General features: G+C 39.6%; 1 protein-coding gene and 1 pseudogene across 15 annotated transcripts in view; one reads left to right on the top strand and one right to left on the bottom strand.

The window, feature by feature from the left end:
- Window positions 1-14,209, bottom strand: part of R3HDM2 (R3H domain containing 2) — a 42,711-nt gene extending 28,502 nt beyond the window's left edge. For 6 of the 15 annotated variants that reach the window (XM_023520686.1, XM_023520682.1, XM_023520683.1 and 3 more), the window contains exons 1-9: window positions 13,975-14,209; window positions 10,094-10,135; window positions 8,116-8,202; window positions 7,469-7,595; window positions 6,491-6,569; window positions 5,788-5,847; window positions 5,113-5,253; window positions 4,598-4,706; window positions 1,745-1,840 (exon numbers count right to left, since the gene is read on the bottom strand). In XM_023520686.1, coding sequence (XP_023376454.1) covers window positions 1,745-1,840; window positions 4,598-4,706; window positions 5,113-5,253; window positions 5,788-5,847; window positions 6,491-6,569; window positions 7,469-7,595; window positions 8,116-8,202; window positions 10,094-10,135; window positions 13,975-14,139 — 906 coding nt within the window. In that variant the 5' untranslated portion in view covers window positions 14,140-14,209. The remainder of the gene's footprint in view (window positions 1-1,744; window positions 1,841-4,597; window positions 4,707-5,112; window positions 5,254-5,787; window positions 5,848-6,490; window positions 6,570-7,468; window positions 7,596-8,115; window positions 8,203-10,093; window positions 10,136-13,974) is intronic. The other 9 variants (XM_023520687.1, XM_023520689.1, XM_023520690.1 and 6 more) reach the window with 3 other exon arrangements.
- Window positions 14,210-15,806: 1,597 nt separating this feature from the next.
- LOC111729697 lies at window positions 15,807-17,474 on the top strand (annotated as a pseudogene).
- Window positions 17,475-17,706: the final 232 nt, after the last annotated feature.

Here is a 17,706-nt window from a genome sequence, read left to right as displayed (position 1 = left end):
ACTTTGTTATGGTTGTAGGTAGATACATTTCAGTGCTGTTCATAATTTGCCACAATACCCTATTAAAAGTTGCTTGTACCTTCAGAATATCTGTGGCTTTGCCAATGGCTGGCATGGTGGGGCAGTCATTTCCATGTGTCAGTGAAGCAGAGATGTACATCACATATAGCTATGCTATGATCTCACTGGAACTCCTTAATCTAAAGAGCTCAGAGAAGAGCAAGCTATTGAGAGGTAGTTTACTTTAGCAGTTAAGAGTATGGACTCTGGAGCCAGACTGCCTGAATTCAAATACCAGCTTTTTCATTAAGTGATCTTAGATTACTTAACTTCTCTATGCCTCAGTCCCACATGTATAAAATGAGGAAAATAAATATAGTATGAGGATTAGATAATTTATGCAAAGTGCTACAAACAGTGTCTGAAAGATAGTAAGCACTGAAAGATATGTAAGTGTTTGTTACTATCATCACTAACCTGCTCTGTCTATAATTTAGGGTCTTCAATGGCCACAGCCATGTACAAATGACCTCTTTCCTCTCATTCCACCCAACTGGTTTGCAGGTAAGGGTTAGAGAACCCTCTTTAGCTATGATTGGACAACCTGAAGGATGGATTTTTCTGACTCAGAATGTAAGTCTATGTAGCAGAAGGATAAAAAGATTCCTTTTCCTTTGAGCCAGAAGGTTTGTCACATATCTGTCTCAAGTGAGGATCCCTGTAACACTTGGGTCTCCTGAGACAATGGAACTGGTTCATAAAACAGTTCAGTTTTCTTAAAGCTGGAGACATTGTTTTACTGAGTTAGGCGATGATGAAGAGATATATATTTTCTGTCTTGCTGATGGAGGGAAGAGTGGGGAAATGGGAGGAGAGTGGTGTCCATCTAAATATACTGATTAGAACTGGCTATCTTTTGACAATAAAGGAAGGCTGGCTCTTCCTTCTTTGTTTGCTACTTTGACTGTAAGATGGTGCTGCTATCTGGATCCTACATTTTCTGATTTGTTCCTATCTTGCCTATCTACAGTCTTTCCTGAATTTCTGCCATATTTCTCTTCAGTCTGGTAGGCAAAGTCACCAGAGTATATCTGATATAGGCCATAATTCTTAAGAATAAAGCTGCCTAAAATGATTCACGTTGCCTTTTGGCCCATGGAGCCAGTCCTATCCTAAGAAGCAAGGTAAGAAACATAGGAAGAAAGAGGCTTTCTGTTCAGCTAGAGACTTGACGACTAGTGAATGGTACCATCTGTGCATGTGGAATGTGGAGCTCAGAGAATGGATGCCAGATCTGTGTTCTAACAATCACCAAAACATCCTAAAAACAAGGTTGGCCAAACAAGATGACTGTACAGGCTGTGTGGATACTAAGTCTTCCACTTAGAATCAAAGATGCCTAAAATGGATTGTGTAAGTGAAAGAGCGTAAGCAGGAGGAGGGTTTGACAGGCAAGATTCAGAGCCCTTCCTTAAGTCCTGCCAAAGCCATTTCTATTTTCAATCTAATCATATCCACCAAATTCAGCCATTCCATTTGTTCTCTTTAGATGCCAGATGGCAGAATATGTTAAAAATCTATAGCTCCCAATAAACCGCATTTAATTTTAGAGATCAAATCTGGGTCTGGCTGATTTTGGTTAAAACAACAACAACAAAACATTTATGGAGGGTTCATTCCATTCACAATCCAAAGATTAAGAGCTAAAAGCTATGGGCCGACAACTCTCAGAAGCTACACTTACCTCTCGGGCAAATATTCTCTCTCGGACCCTTTGATATTCCTCCTCTCTCTCTTCTATTGACTTGCTCCTCCTTCCATCCTGCAATGGAACTCTGATCTAGATCGATGAGCAGAATTAAGCTAGTTAAGTTCTCCTCGTACTGCAAGCTCACTGCACACCAGCAAGGAAGAGAAACCGGGAGAGTTTACAGTTGCCGTCAAAAAAAAAAAAAAAAGGAAAAAAAATAAATAAAATTTCCAGTGTTGGACAGGTTTCACTGGGTACATCTGACCATGCAGTTTGGGAGATCAGGTTTCCTGGATGGTTGGGGCCTCTCCATCTCCCCACCCCCACCCTCAGAGTATCAAGAACAACAACTATAAGGATGGGGTTACTTCCTTATAATAATCAGGTACTCTCCAATCAGTGAGGGTCAAGAGAATAGCTGAGGGAATAAACAATAGTGCTTTGGAGGGAAAGCAAGGGCTAGGAGGAAGCTAAGGAGGGAGAAGAAACAGGTTTGGTAGAGTTTAATGTAGATTAAGAGTTTTATAGATCTAGCACCTGATATTATCCCTTCTTTAGTCACTAATGCCATGGCCTGAAGACCCAAGTCACACGCAGCTCAGCAAAGAGGATCTTGGAAATGAAATCCCAAGGGCAAAGCTAAACTCAACACTTAAAAATTTTTTCTAATCTTAACTATAGCTCCTGGAGGAAGGGAAAGAGAAATTGCAGAAACAGAGAAGAAAGAGAACAGAGCAACGCAAAGAGGAAAAGAGAAAGAGAATAGAATAGAAAGAAGGATGGACAGAGAAAGGAACAGATAAAAAGGTACACTAGAAGGAGGGGAGAGAAAGAGCGAAAGAAAAGAAAAAGAAGGACATGGAGGATAGAGAACCTTATATTCTCTGAGAAATGTAGTCAGATGACCAGAGGGAATGGCTGGACAGATCCCCACCTCTGGCTAGTCTACCATACAACTCTCCAACATTGTCTTTTTCTCTCTTGGCCTGTGAGTTGTGAGCACTGCTCTGGGTAAGGTGTTACAGAGTGTCCTTTTCCATACTGCTCTTGAAGGCATGGAACTCTGCGGGAGATAACCCATCAAATGAATGTCATCAGGTTATAAATGATTCCGACGTTCAATCCAGAGGCTTTGAAAGCTTCGAATGAAGCAACTAAAAAGACTGACGCTCTAGGCTGATCTTCCTGATCTTCACCAATCTCCAGAGGTAGGCATAACTTCAGGAGTATCAACTTTTGACTAGATTTAGTTCTCAACTAGCCTTAAAAACCTAAATTCTACCAAATGTCCTTTTACAAATCTCATTTCAAGAAGACACAGGACCTTAAGTTGTTACATTGTCCTCAGCCTCTAGCACTGGTAAACCAGTGGCAGAATACAAAGAGCATAATGGGCTTTGAGGTGAGGCAGGATCTCAACTCTGCCACCTCTGAATAATGTCACTTCAGGTGTATAACATCTCTTAGCCTCAGTCTTCTTACATTTAAAGTGGGGCTAATAACCCCCATCTACATTGGGTTGTAGAAAGCATTAAAAGAGATAATGTATATAATGCTTTAGGAACAGAGTCTAGTTCAGAGAAAACACTCAGTAAAATAGCAATTACTGTGTTTATTATTAATATCACAGACAGAAAGTGCACAGAGCCTAACCTACTATGAATCAAGCCTGAAGCTGAGAGATGAAACCTTCAAAACAAGGACAGATTCCACTCAGCCCCAATGTGCCTCTAGGCCTAAATAATTCCTGATCCACAAAAAAGGGTTTTGGGAAAATGGAGAGAAGGGCATCAGGATGGAAAGGCTTTTTCTTGTTTTTTAAATTTTGTCTTTTTGTATATTTTATTCTTTTCGATCAGACCCAGTGTGTTTGTCCAAAACAGATATTGGCACTTTTCTCAAAAGGACTCCCTCAAATATTCAAGTAACAAACAGGAAAAGTCCTGGTCTCAAGACCATACAGTATCCCTAGAAAATTAATTTTGACTCTAGAAGTGAGATATTATTATAATTATCATTAATTAGTTAAGACTCATATTGGCTCTACCCAACCATGCTCTTCAAACCTTAATCCTGGTTCACCACCTAACCTCCTATGGAGGCCAAGCAAAAGCAGGCTGTATCTAAACTCTATATGTGGCTAGGAAAACTAACCCTCAAATCACTTACTTTCTACCTGAAGGGTGTGCTCGAAGTCAGGGTGACAACCAGGCCTATAAATGAAAGGATGGGGCAGACTGTTCACTTCTTATTCCCACAGGAGAGGATCAAAAATGGGATACTGTCTGAGGTTCCCAGCATCAAAAGTCAAATTATCTCACTCACCTTGGTGGAAGGAGTTGGGAGAAGAATGAGGAGTTTGCAGAAAGGGATCAGAGACACCTTTATAAGTAGGTAAATCAGATCACAGTTTTGCCACTTCATGGCTAGCCCTGAGCTAGGATAAGAGTGGAAGTAGGATAAAGTAGCTTTGGGTGGTTCCCAAAGAAATCCCTAACTATCAAAGAAAAAAAGGATGAAGCCAGCAGCTGAATCAAGGCCGAAGCAGGGAGGGACCTTGCTTTGTCCCAAAATGACGTGGAGTCAGAAGTCAGTGGCAGAACCAGGGAGTTCCAGGCCAAATGAGAAAACCCAGCAAACCTCAGCACCATGTCTCTCTGGGGCTAAGAGGGTGGCATTCAGCTCAACAAGTGCAGTCAGTCCTCAACATTAAGCCAAAGCCAACTCAGTATAGCTCAATATATTTTTCCATACTATAAAATTCCGTACTTGATCCCCAAAAAAATTCTTCTGCCCTCCCAGTTTCTCTTACTGCAATCTATATGCCCACCCCTTTCCATTCTTCACCTGGTTATCATCTCGGTCCATACTGGCATCATCTCTCTTGAGAATGAATCTCTGTTGAAATTCTGTATTCTTCTCATCCTTTATATGTTCTGAGAACCTCTGTTCAGGGCTACAATTGGAAAAGAAATGTGGAAGGAAAGGAGGAAAAAATCCTTTTATTAGGAAGTGGACCTCTTAAATTTCACAACTCCCACTCAGGGGATTTCTGGAGTCACATGAAGGTTTTAATGGAATCCTCAGGTTCTGTTCTTTATCCATCTATAACTTGTCTTCCTCCAAAGTTATACCTACCCTATCAATAAAGGTGAAGAAAGTCCAAGGGCCAGTCTTCACAAAGCACTAGTGCCTCTAGAATCTATCTCCAAGGCCTCACAAAGAGTAGGAATTGATAATATAGCCTCCCGCCCCCAACACCTCCTTCTCCAGAAAGAGACATCTTGATCCTATGACCTTCCTCTTCCACCCCCCAAGGCTATCCCAGGAAAGTCTTCCTAATCTGTGGTTTCCTCCCTTACATTCTTGTGTTACTGGTTTTGTTGATGATGACAGCTTTTCCAGTTTGATCAACATTGTGGTCCATTCCAAAATAGGCTGCTACCCGGTGTAATAGCATCCGGTGATATGAGGTCATCTGAGGAAACTTCTTGAACTGGTTACTGAAGGGAAACCCATGGGAAAAAAGTGAAATAAGGAAAAATAACAGCTGATTGTAATTTATCTTAAAAGTATCTAAAGTGGGGAATTTCTTAGGAGAAACAGATATAAGAAAAATACTCAATGTGAACCAAAAAGGTTCTCTCAGCTTCTTTATCTATAGTATTTTGTAGATCACTCTGACTCACTACCCTCATTAAGACTACTCCATAAGTCCTAGGTCTCACCCAGCTGGATGATATTCTACAAAGAAAAAAGGAAGACATTTAAGAATAATGAAATATGGGATAAAGGCTAGCTGCTGAAAAGGCATAAATTCTTTTCAACTCAAGTCTTTGCAATAACTTAAAAACCTCACCTGGTTTTCATACATATACTTTTTAATCCATTCTGATTACTTCTCCCCAACTCCTTCTGGTTCTCAGTGAGTAATTACTTTAAGGGAAAGATGAACGAGGGATATCCTAAAATTGTACCTAAATTGATTTCCAATGCCCCTCCCACCTCTAAATGTGTATTTAATTCAAGTAACTTACTTGTTGTCATTAATAAATTCCAGAATCTCTTGTTCTAATTTTAGCAGCATCATTCTGTCCCTGTTTAGAAAAGATTAAAACAAAACAAAAAGCAGCCTCCCATAAACATTCAAAGCAAGGACTGAGAACACAACCTGCTCACTATAGAAGCTGAAAGGAGAGATAGATCCAAACCCCAACAAAGGACCAAAATGCAGTGGTTGCTGAGCCTCATTGGTCTGTCTTATGTTACTTTAAAGAAGAAAAATAATCAAGTATGAATTTTGCAGATCCTCCTAACCATGTACTTTGTTTTATCAGAAAACTAATTCTGTTGGGCAGTCATAGTCATATAACATTCTTTATACTTATAAATTTAATCATTACTCTATAGTCCATCTGGTTATTTATAGAATTTGTAATTATGATTTAGCTTATGCACTAATCAATTATTTTTTTCTTCTGTGCTTTGTAATTGTACTCCCAAGCCTTCATATTTCTTTGTCTCTGCATTCTTCTTCCACAGAATTTTTCTCAACTCTTCAGAGAGCAGAAACCTCAATATGAGGGTATTCTGAACCCCTCACAGAACATAAAATTATACATGGTGGTGGGGGATGGGCATCTTAGATTCTAATGGAAAAACTATGAGAAGCTATTTGGCCTCTTGGATATCCTTCTGGTAGCTGGCCCCTTTTCCCCTTCCATCAAATCACGTTATTACCTTGGGTTCTTTTTCAGTGTATTAACAAGAAATTCATGTAGGTCTATTCCAGTGGAGTCCGTATATTCTTGGCTGGAGTCTAGAACCAGCACAACAAAAGAAATTTAAAATTTATCACCTTGCATGATAACTAATCTCAACCAGAAGCCCACAACCTGATCAAGAGAGATAAGAACAGGAAAGTAGAATCAAACTTCAAGGGTTTTGGCTTAAAAACCGGAATGACTTTGATTTGCCAGCCCCCAATGATTCCTCATGACAATTATAAAAGATAGAATCTGGGTCATAGTGTTGTATCAATATTACCATCAATAAGTATTTACTAAATGCCCTGACCAAAACAAAGCCAGTTTTATTCTAGTTAAGGAAAATAAAATTCCAGGTAAGGGCATTTAGGGCTGAATTTTCCAGAACCTCAGCAAGCATGCTCAAATGTTGATTATTTATAATTTTTGTATTTATTTATATTATTTATAATTATTGTATTTATTTATAAAATTTTAATCCCAAGGTTGCCTTTTCCCTCTCAACTATCATTTTTATGGATCATGTCTTTTTGCTATCAGCCCAAGTTTAAAACCAAAGAGAGCTTAATAATAATAGCAAATCTGCACTGTTAAAAAAAATTACTCTAAGCATCCCAAAATCAAAATATAAATGGTATCTGGAGGAGCTGTAGCCAGTGATGATCCATGTCACTGTTCATTCCAAAGCAAAAATAAAATCAGAATTGACTACAATGTCCTCCTATGGGTAGCACCAATGTTAATAGAGTAGTTCTCTGTGGCATGTGAGCCCCTAAGTCAAGGTTGATAAAGTAGCAAAGAAAGTTACCTAGTTGGGTACCTTCCCAAGCAACCATGAAGTCAGCAAAACACTATGAACTGTTAGGCCAGTGGGTGCCAGGCTTTAAGATGTAAAGAAAGGGCACTGCAGAGCCAGACTCTAGGATAGATGAGAAAGGACAAGAGTTCTCACCTCTAGACAGCATCTTCCTTGGGACCTTTTCTTTGTTTTTGTCCTTGTCTTCCTTTTCAGAGACATCTTTTGTGGACTTTTCTTCCTCTTTGTCAGAGGGGCAGCTGATGTGCAAATGAATTATATCCTTGGACAAGGGTAAAGAAAAATATAATCAAAGGAGGAAAAGGATTTTAACTCTCCTGTAACCCCCTTGAAATCGCAAAGAAGAAAAATCTTGGGGTGGGCAGCATCCTCTTACAGAAGAGTGTATTTTGCTAGTTAAATTGTTTTAGCTTTTGTTCTGCCAAAAGGGTAGAGGCCAGGCCTTTTCTGCCAACAATCACTGCCTACCAAATGGAGAGCTCAAGTTACATGGCTGTTCTTGGTGTAAGGACTGGATGGAAATGGTTCTGACCACCAGAGGGAAAGAGTGTGGGTGGGAAAACAAGATCCAGCCCTGGGAGCTCCTTGTCTGCATCACTGTGGGTAGTCCAGGTATGAAGAACCATACTTTATGTTCTCACTCATGCTATACCTTACTGTAATGGCTTGTTTTGAAGCTCCTATCCTGATTTCCAAGCCTAATGTTGATGCTCCGGTTGCTATACTTTACCACATAACTACCAAACTCAAAAGCTATATGCTTATTCTTACAAATGACCTACCTGGGTTTCTAATGGCCCATCAGCAAATGGGGCAGAGGACTCCTCACACACTGCCAGGCTGCGTACCAACTTTAGCTTGGAATTAGACTGAGAAGAAACAAATAACACATATACATTCCTTTGGTGGACATTCAGAAAGCTTTTGGCTGAATGATAGGTATCCTCTCTGACTCTGTTAGTTGCTGCTTCCGTTAAACAGATTTTTTTTTAAACAGTTCCTGCTTTCCAGTTCCTGATTTACTTGAAGATAATTCTCCTGCTTATAATAGTAGACATATAAAAACAAAATGGCTACTTTGAACAGATGATCGGAAAACCACTAAAATTAGCTCTCCGCTCTCTCTAGCCCAGTGCTCCAATTTCAGATTCAGAAGTTTACTGAGAATACACAGCAGCAGGGCTTAGTGGAGCCAGAAGTCCTAATTTCAACTCCTGGTTTTGTGCTTATGAGCTACAAAACCCTGAGCTTGACCTCTATGGGTCTCTGTTTTCCCTCAATAAAACTGGGATAAAAATACTTAAAGGGCTGTTGTGAGAATTAGATAATATAAAGTATGTAAATATACATATTGTAAATAGCACCTTGCATACAGTAGACAACAAATGCTAAATGACTCTAAACCTTAAGTGGCAAGGGATGAAAAGAAGTGTTTAAGAAAAAAAAAGAAAGAAAATTTTCTAATATTTGGGAATTAATGTAATAAAAAGCAAATCCACTTGGTTTACTTGTGTTGGCTAGAAAATCTCAAAAAGATCTGAAATCCACTTCGCAAATCACTGCTCTCCTAGGGATCCCCAGAGACAAAAATTACAGTGACTCATTAGAAACCTACCTATAAACATTTACTGAGAGTTCTTATAATAAAATCAAGGTTTATAGTGAAAACAAAAGCAAAAAACATGGTATGTGTGTTCTAGGTAGTACAGTATAGTGAAAAGAACTTGCAAGTCTAAAGAACTGACTTCAAGCCTACCTCTGCCACTTACTAATAAATGTCCTCTGTCAAACTCATTCAATTTCTATAAACCCAAGTTTCATCATCTGTAAAATGGAGACAGTGACTGTCTTACTTAACTCAAAAAGTTTGGGAGGAAGTGTAAAGTAGCAGTGAGCACGTTCTGTTTGAACTTTAATGTCAAGCCCATCACTGTGGATTAGGCCATGTAAGGCATGACATGGAGTCAATTTATTACACATTGTGGCCTTCTTCAAACCCAAGCCACATATAGGCTGGGCCACTCCCAAATTCTGCCATTATTTTCCCGGGGGAAAAGGGTGGATAACCTTAATTATTAATTCTGGTGGTAATTCTTCCTACTGCAAGAAAAGTTTAGTATGTTACTGTTCCCCAACTAAAATTCATAACCTATCACACACTAACATATACAGTCCTTTCTAATAACACTGTTTAAAATAATCTGTGATGTGTTAATTTTATCATGCAATGATTAAAAACAAAGTCCTTCCTGCCCCCGCCTAAAAAGTAAAACATTCTAAAAAATGACTGTATTTTTAAGATGTCCAAAATTTGAGTCATTTCTACTATTGGGGCAGAATTTATCTTAAAAATTCACAAAGGAAAAAAAGTGTTGAGGGGGAAAAAGTAAGACTGATATAGTAGCCATTTTCCTTGAGAAGCTAGAGCTGAGCAAAGAAACTGGCATTACAGCAAAACCAATACCAATTTGCTCAGGCTTTGTGGGAAGCTCTGGCTGGGTATCCTTTCAGGTATCAGAAACAGACTGTGACTGAACTAGAGATAATGGAGAAAAATAAAGTCAGACGTTCCAATAGGAAATGTGTGTGTATATGTCTCTGTGTGGGTGTGTGTATGTATGTTCACAGTTAGGTAACAAAGTGCAGGCAAAAAAAATGCTTATATATAATCCAAATAAACTAGATATTAGGGATTAAGTTCATTTGTGAAACATATTACAAACAGCACCAGAAAAGAAGCTATAGAGAAAGGGCTCTTACCTTGGCTCTTTTCCTGGCATGACCATGGCTGGATGTCCGTCTCTGTTAGAAGGAGATTAGAAAATATTAAAAGTGGGGAAAATCAACACTTAAGTTAAAAGCAATACAAGTTTACAAAGAAAAAGCACTAAGTGTAAAACCATTACAAGAGCCAAACTATGATGAGACCCATTTGGTGTGGTTATTTCCCTGTCCAACTCTAGCAACTATGACAGGGAAGGCACCATAGGTCACATACAGACAAATCACTACTCACCATGTAGATAAATAGTAGAAGACCCTGACTGATTGGCCTATTTCACAGATTGATAAAAAGTACTTTTGAATAAACCATGGAATCCTTGGTTAGGATGCTTGTGGATGTGAAACATGACCCTTAAGCATCACTTACAATAACATCTTTACAGGACGACACATTCAGAGATCCAATTTGAGATACCCAAAACACCTGTTCCAATGGCTGCAGAAATGATGAAGACTCTGCCAATTGACTCCTGCCCTGAATATGAGAATTCACCCAGTCCTAAGCTCCTGGTGGTAGCTCTTATAGATGGACTCAATTAGGGATATAAAATGGAACAAGAAAAAAGAAGGAAGAAAGAAAAATATGGACAAGACCTCCAGAGCAAAGAGAGGGTAAGGAGAGTGGGTAAGGAGCAGGGTAGAAGCCTGAGGAAGATAAAAAATGAAGGGTTGAGGTAGGATGAGGGAAGGAACAACTAATTAATTGATTAGGTTTCTCAACAGCTGAGAAGTCAAAATGGAGGCTCTGGGGAAGAAATTGGGTAGGGTTATGTATAGGATGAGGCACTTAGGGCTTCTGAGATAATTGAAATGGAACTCATTGCCACTGGGGTATGAGAGAACTGAGTCTGATGGGTGGGGCAGGGGAAATAAGACAGAGGACTAGCCTGGTCCCAGGTAGCTGAGGATGTCCTAACATTGATGGCTACGTGGTATTCTATTATGTAGATATACCATAACTTATTTTATTAGTCCCTTAAATTGCACCATTTGGATGTTTCTAATTTTTTTCTTTGTATGAAGAATGCTTCAATGACCATAACATTGAATGTACCCACAAATAAAGTATAGCTGTAGTCCATTTAAAAATTTTACAAAGTATTGTCAAATTACCCTTCAAAATGGATATATCAATTTATAACCCTCTTAGCAATACATGTACAAATCTTATTTCCAAAAATGGAGAGTTTTCATTTAATAGTCAACCACATATTGAAAACCTAATATGTACCAGACACCATGCTAACTATTGGAAGATACAGAAATAAAAGACAAAAACCTTGTCAAAAAGGAACTCAATCCTACTGCAGAATATAGACAAATAGACAATTACAACATAGTATATTAAGTAGCATTACAGAGACACTCATGGAGTGCTGTAGGCGTACACAGCTCAAGTGTCTAACTCAGACCTAGCAATTCACAAATTCATACATTCACAAATACTGAGTATCTGCAGAGAAATGTGTTGGGCCTTAGAGGTACAATGTTAATTAAGCCCAAAGTGACCTAATCTTGGGCCTCATTCAGCTTATAGTTCTCTAAAGGAGACAGACATTAATTGAAGAATTATACAAAGTAGATCTGCATTGTGTAAGGTTGTGAAGGAAGGCTTCCTGGAGAAAGACACATCTGGATTGAGTTTTAACGGATAAATAGGTATTAGATACTGGCGGGTGGTGGTGGTGGTGGTCAGGGGTTGGAGGACAGGGAAAGAATACCAAGGAGGACAATCCAGGCAGAGAAAGCATGTACAAAAGCATGCTTTCCCCAAACTTTTCAGTCAAATTTATAATAGGGAATCAGGAATCACATAATGCTGAAGCCTAGGATGCCAGAGGCAGATGAATAGCAGGTAAAGGACAAGGTCACAATATGCCATGCTGACAAATCTGGTACTTAGAAGACACAAAAAGTTTGAGGTGAATTAACAATCACATCCTTATTTCACAACTATCTTTCTAAAGCAGTACAGTAGATGAATCAGAAGGGATTATGGATTACAAGTTTAAAGGTAGAAGCCCAGCTAAGAGGCCATACCCAAATGGTTAAAGGATCCACCTAAGTTCAGTATGTGTTAAGCCAGGGTTTGCCCATTCTAAACTGAATCTCAGAACCTGCCTTTTATAGCACTGTTTCCATCCAAAAGATGTTCTGAATTCCAACTGCTGATTCCAAGAACATGTCTCACACAGTACAAGTAACGAAAGTTCCTTTTCCACAAACTTTCCAGTTCCAATTCATAACAGGTACTCCCTTGACAACATCAGTAAGATTCTTACAGAGACTTCTGGGGTGTCAGTCAGGAGGAATATAGAAAGAACAGAATTTTTGATGCTGTTGAAGGGACACAATGATCTGCTGGGAAATGGTAGAGAAGAGAGGGCTTCCAAAGGGTGGTGGAGAAAACTGAAGACTTTGTAGAAGGAACAGAAGCTCCAGTAGATGGCAGCAGAAGCTCCACCGGCTATAGCACTAGCAAAAGGAGTCAGAGGGGAGGCCGGTTCCCACACAAACTATTTGTATATTTATATGAAGACATTTTAAAACCAAGTGAGCATCCATAAGGAGTATAAAAGCTACAGACATCCTTTCTTTTCTGTCTATCTTCAAGAAGTACATGCAGCAAGAGTTCAGAATACCACTTAAAATAGTCTCCTGAGAACAGAGTAACTTGGACCCAAAAGTTCATTTAACTATTATCTTCCACATAAAATGCCAGCACATAATAAAACATTCATTACTTATCTGTCCTTAGGATTTAAAATTCATTATTGGTATCAGTGGAGGCTAGAAGTATGGATGGAACAGTGGCAGATTGTCTCTACAAACTCTAGAAGGATGGGCAGGGAATGACAACTCACATGCAAAAGATAATGAAAAGAAAAGGAGCCAGGACAGAGATCTGGCAAATTGTTAAAAGAAAGAAAAGCAGGCGGCTAGAGAACATAATATTTCAGAGAGTTGTTTGATTTTAATTCATCTCTTTATGTTGTTGCTGTTTTAATCTTTAAAGAAGATAAGGCCTAGGTGTATTGGGTTGTCAATAAGAATTATGCTTCAAGTCTCTAGACCCTCCAAAATACTGTTGCTATTCCTTTTTAAAATACTTTACTAGAGTTAAGTCTATCTCCTAAGCATATAATAAAGACCTTTCTCGTCCCTGGGCATGAAGGTAAGGATTTATGTAATTTGGGCTTGGGTAACAGAGGAAAACCAGCAATGACCAGAGAAGAAGAGACTGGAACAGGTAGACTAGAGGAGATTCAGAAGCTAAGCTGGTTGGGTACCAAAGAGGAGATCTGGAGGAAGCTTGGCTGGCCATCGTCTACTGCCATTATATCTGCATTGCAGTATGAATTTGGTTGGAAAAGAACATGGCAACCAAAGAGTAAAATTCCTTTCACTCACATTTACTAAGTGGCAAGTTCAGAGACTATTTCTGACCCAGAAAATGCTGACTGCTTTAACACAACCAGGATATGAATTTAACACTGTATGTAAAGCCAGGAAGCTCTAGTTTTAAGAGTTTTTATATGAGCCATATCATGACTTGTTAAATATGTATTTGTATACAGTTTAATTTTTGAGTTAAAAAATATCAAAATGTAGTAAACACCAGTGTAACTCAGGTCCCAATGGATTAGGGATTTCATTCTGTCTTCTTTAGACTTTACTGTGGAGTCAGTCCATGACAAAAAGGTAAGAAGATATTTCTTGAGAGCTAAAGTTGGGGTTTTAGGGAGAATCGAGTGTTCATATAAGTGACTGGCTTCCTACAGATTCCCACTGCCACCTACAATGACACTTCTGTTCAGGTATAAAGAGTGTGCATATGATGTACTTCTAGTCCTCACCTGTGTCTCCTGACGTGAACTGGTATCTTCACTCTCTTTCTCAATTTCTTCCTTACTTGTAGTCTTAGATATAAACTTGTTTTTGTTTACAGATTCTTCCACCAGTTTTTTTTCTGATTCTTTCATTATTTCCAGAGTCTCTTGAGTAGTGTTACTGTTAGACATCTTCTTCAACAGAATACAGTAGCCTCTATGGACTCCTAAAGAAACATGAAATACATTAAACAGGATGTGTATATCCATACTTAACACATATACAAGTCTTCAGCAGCCTCCCTGTAACCCAAAAAAGGGTCCTTTGATAAATGCTGCCCTGGATCCATTTCTTTTTTTTTTTTAAGCTTTACTGAGGTAAAACTGACATATGATAAACTGCATATATTTAAAATGCACAATTTGATGAGTTATGAAACATGCATACATCTGTGAAACCATCACCACAATCAAAATCAGCACAATCAGCACATTCATCACCCCCAAAAGTTTCCCACTGCTCCTTTGTAAGCCCGTACTCCCTTTCCCACCTTCCCCAGGCAACCACCGATCTGCTTTCTGTCACTACAGATTAGTCTGTATTTTCTAGAATGTTTATCATACATTATCTGGATTATTTTACTAATTACAGCATAATTATTTAGAGATTCACCAGGATTCAGTTGTAAAGCAACGTAGTACAAATACTCTTGGCACTTTATTTGCCCTCCCCTGTTTCCTACAGAAATTTACTCACATTTTCAGCTTGAGTACTTTAAAGGGTTAACTCACTAGATTCTTTCCAGAAAGAAAAAAAATACATCATAGAGCTCTATTCGATTCCAGAGAGGACCACTCTCCTTTCCCCAGAAAGAACTTCCACGGCTATTACAAACCACAACATTGTTACCAACTTTAAACATCTCCCCCACCAAAAAGCAGCAAAATCAAACAATGGTTATAAAATCCTAATTCCTTTATCTTCAGCAAGCTGAAAAAGCAAGAAGAGAACTCTCTATTCATCTGTCCTTCAGAAAGACTGGGTCTCACCCTCCAGGAAGAGAGAATCTTTGTTTTGCTATTCACTATTTGAGTTCAGTCACTCTACTGCCTCCCCAAGACAAAGAGCATCTGTAGTGCATGGGTGGCTGGCTCTTTATCACTTACTATTTCTACCTGGGAAATCCCATAATGAAGTCAACACAATTCTCCAAGTGCACGCGCAGAAACAGAAGTTGATGCTCTATACACATACACATTCATGCCCTCCAGCAACCATTGGTCAAATATGCTTAGCTCTAACAATGGTTTGTAGTGCTTTCTCCTTACATAGTTAATGACTATATTTCAATGCTGAATACTTTCCCTTTTATAAAATAATAAGACTGAAAATCCTCCCAGATGTCATGTCTAGCCTCTTTGGCCCCTGAAACGAGCTAAACAACCAGATAGCAATGCCTCAAGAAAACTGTCACACCAGACATTTATTTCCTCCTTCAGATTAGTTTAAAGGTTAAGACCTAGAAGGCTCTTAAGAAGCACAGGTAACCTCATCTTGGCATAAATTAGATAGTTTGCAAGATTATTGCTTTGTTCATTTTGTGGTGGCTCTTGAACAGTTAGTTGCCTGGAGACTTAGTTTGCATAGAACTAGATAAATTTCCTTTAAAAGGCCAGAGAGTTATTCATAGAGTCATAGACATACAGCTGAATTTAAAGATGAAAAGTACTAGAAAAAACTGACTACAAAAAAAATGGCTGATATTATATTTCTCAATTAATTGATTCAATATCTAGAAGCTTCTATAAAAAGTTATAACCTACATACAGAGCTTTATAGATCATTGGCTGTACCTAAGAACTGCATATATATATACACACATATATTTACTTCTCTTTCATGGGTAAATCAAGCCCCCATTCCCTGAAGTTTGAAATATAGTAAAACTCAGCACATGCCTTCTCCATATCTTTCAGCTGAAAAACATCAAAAATGATGAAAACTGGAAGTGTTCTTAGATATGAACTCTTGCAATTTCCCTCTACCATCCTCAAGAAGAGCTCCTTTCTGTAATTTCCTGAGAGGGGCCTGTATGCCTCTCCTGGAAAACTCCTGGGATAGATCATTTCACTATGTCTTAAATAGTCTTAACTGTTGTTCTATAGTTGCTCCCTATAACAAGCTATAAACTGCTTCAATCCTGATCCTAAATCTGCCTTAGAGTCATACAAAATTAAGTTTACTTCTTTTACCACATGATAGGCCTTCAATATTTTTCTTTTTTAGCCTCAAACAGATTTCTCTGTCAGAAAGAGAAGCTGAGGAGTAGGGGGTGGGGGAATTGGATAAAGGTGGTCAAATGTACAGGCTTCCAGTTGTAAGATAGAGTCCAAGCTTTCTTAGGCTTGGATCCTGCAGCTCTAGCAGCTATAATCATGGTGCGAAAGCTTAAATTCCATAAGCAGAAGCTACTGAAGCAGGTGGACTTCCTGAACTGGGAAATCACTGACCACAATCTGCACAAGCTGCGTGTGTTGTGGCATTATGCGCTGCAGTGGCAGGAGGACTACACGTGCTACCACCAGCTGAGCCGTTCTGTACATGAGCTGGCGTGGTGCCTGTGCGACCTGCCCCAGGGCGACCTGTTTCGCATGCGTGCCTTGGCCGCACTACTGGACAAGATATATGCTCTTGGTCTGGTGCCCACGCGTGGTTCACTCCAGCTCTGTGACTTCGTCATGGCCTCGTCTTCCTGCCGCTGCCTGCCCACCGTGCTCCTTAAGCTGCACATGGCGCATCACCTCCAGGCCACCGTGGCCTTTGTGGAGCAGGGCCACGTGCGTGTGGTCACCGACGTGGTCACCTAAACCAGCCTTGTCACGCGCAGCATGAAGGATTTCGTCACCGGGGTTGACTCATCCAGGATCAAATGGCTCGTGCTAGAGTACAATGAAGAGCACTATGACTTCGATCTGGAAGCCTAGCTGGTCTCCTCCCGCTTTCCTGCCACAGTTGCACAGGGATCTGCATTTTGTAGATGGGGAAGCTGAGACCTAATGCTGAAGGCGCTCTAAGAGTGTGTCAGCCAATCAATCGTTGGTTCATAAGAACTTGGCGCCTCAGCTGCAGGCCATGCATAGAGCCAAAGGGTATACCCCTGTTTTCCACAAAATGATATTAGTCCATGGACTATTGATAATTAAATGACTGTCTTGAGACAATGGGAAGTGGTTTTGTGCTGAGCTGGGAAATTGTTAGATCTTGTGCCAGAAACATTGTAGTGTGAAAGAACTTTGCCCCCACTTCTCTTTATTATCTTGTTGCAGGACAGTTTGGTGCAATTTATTTAACTCAGATTCTTACTCCTGATTGTTATTAAGCTACATATAGACGATGGAGAGAGTTTGGTCTCAAGTTTTCATAAAGTGGATGAGACTTTAGTGTCCAGAGTCCCGTCCCTTGTTTAAAGGAATGCTTTCATAATGCCAATAAATGGCCCAACTGCTTTTTAAGTACAAAAAAAAAAAAAGAAGGTGGCTCCATAGTGTAGTGGTTAGCACATCTGCTTTGCATGTCAGAAGGTCCTGGGTTCGCGCCCCAGGTGGAGCCATGGACCGTGCTCCCGGGGTGGGCAGCACATGGGAAAAGACGCTGCCTTCAGAGGTCCTGTTCTTAAGGGGAGACAGCAACATCTGTAGGTCATGGGTGGAAATGGGGGAGAGGATTAAAGAGGGGGAAAAAAAAAGGCCTGGAGATGC

This window comes from Pteropus vampyrus, unplaced genomic scaffold, assembly GCF_000151845.1.
Source record: "Pteropus vampyrus isolate Shadow unplaced genomic scaffold, Pvam_2.0 Scaffold276, whole genome shotgun sequence".
In the NCBI taxonomy this organism is placed as follows: Eukaryota; Metazoa; Chordata; class Mammalia; order Chiroptera; family Pteropodidae; genus Pteropus; species Pteropus vampyrus.
This window is presented reverse-complemented; position numbering and strand designations above follow the sequence as displayed.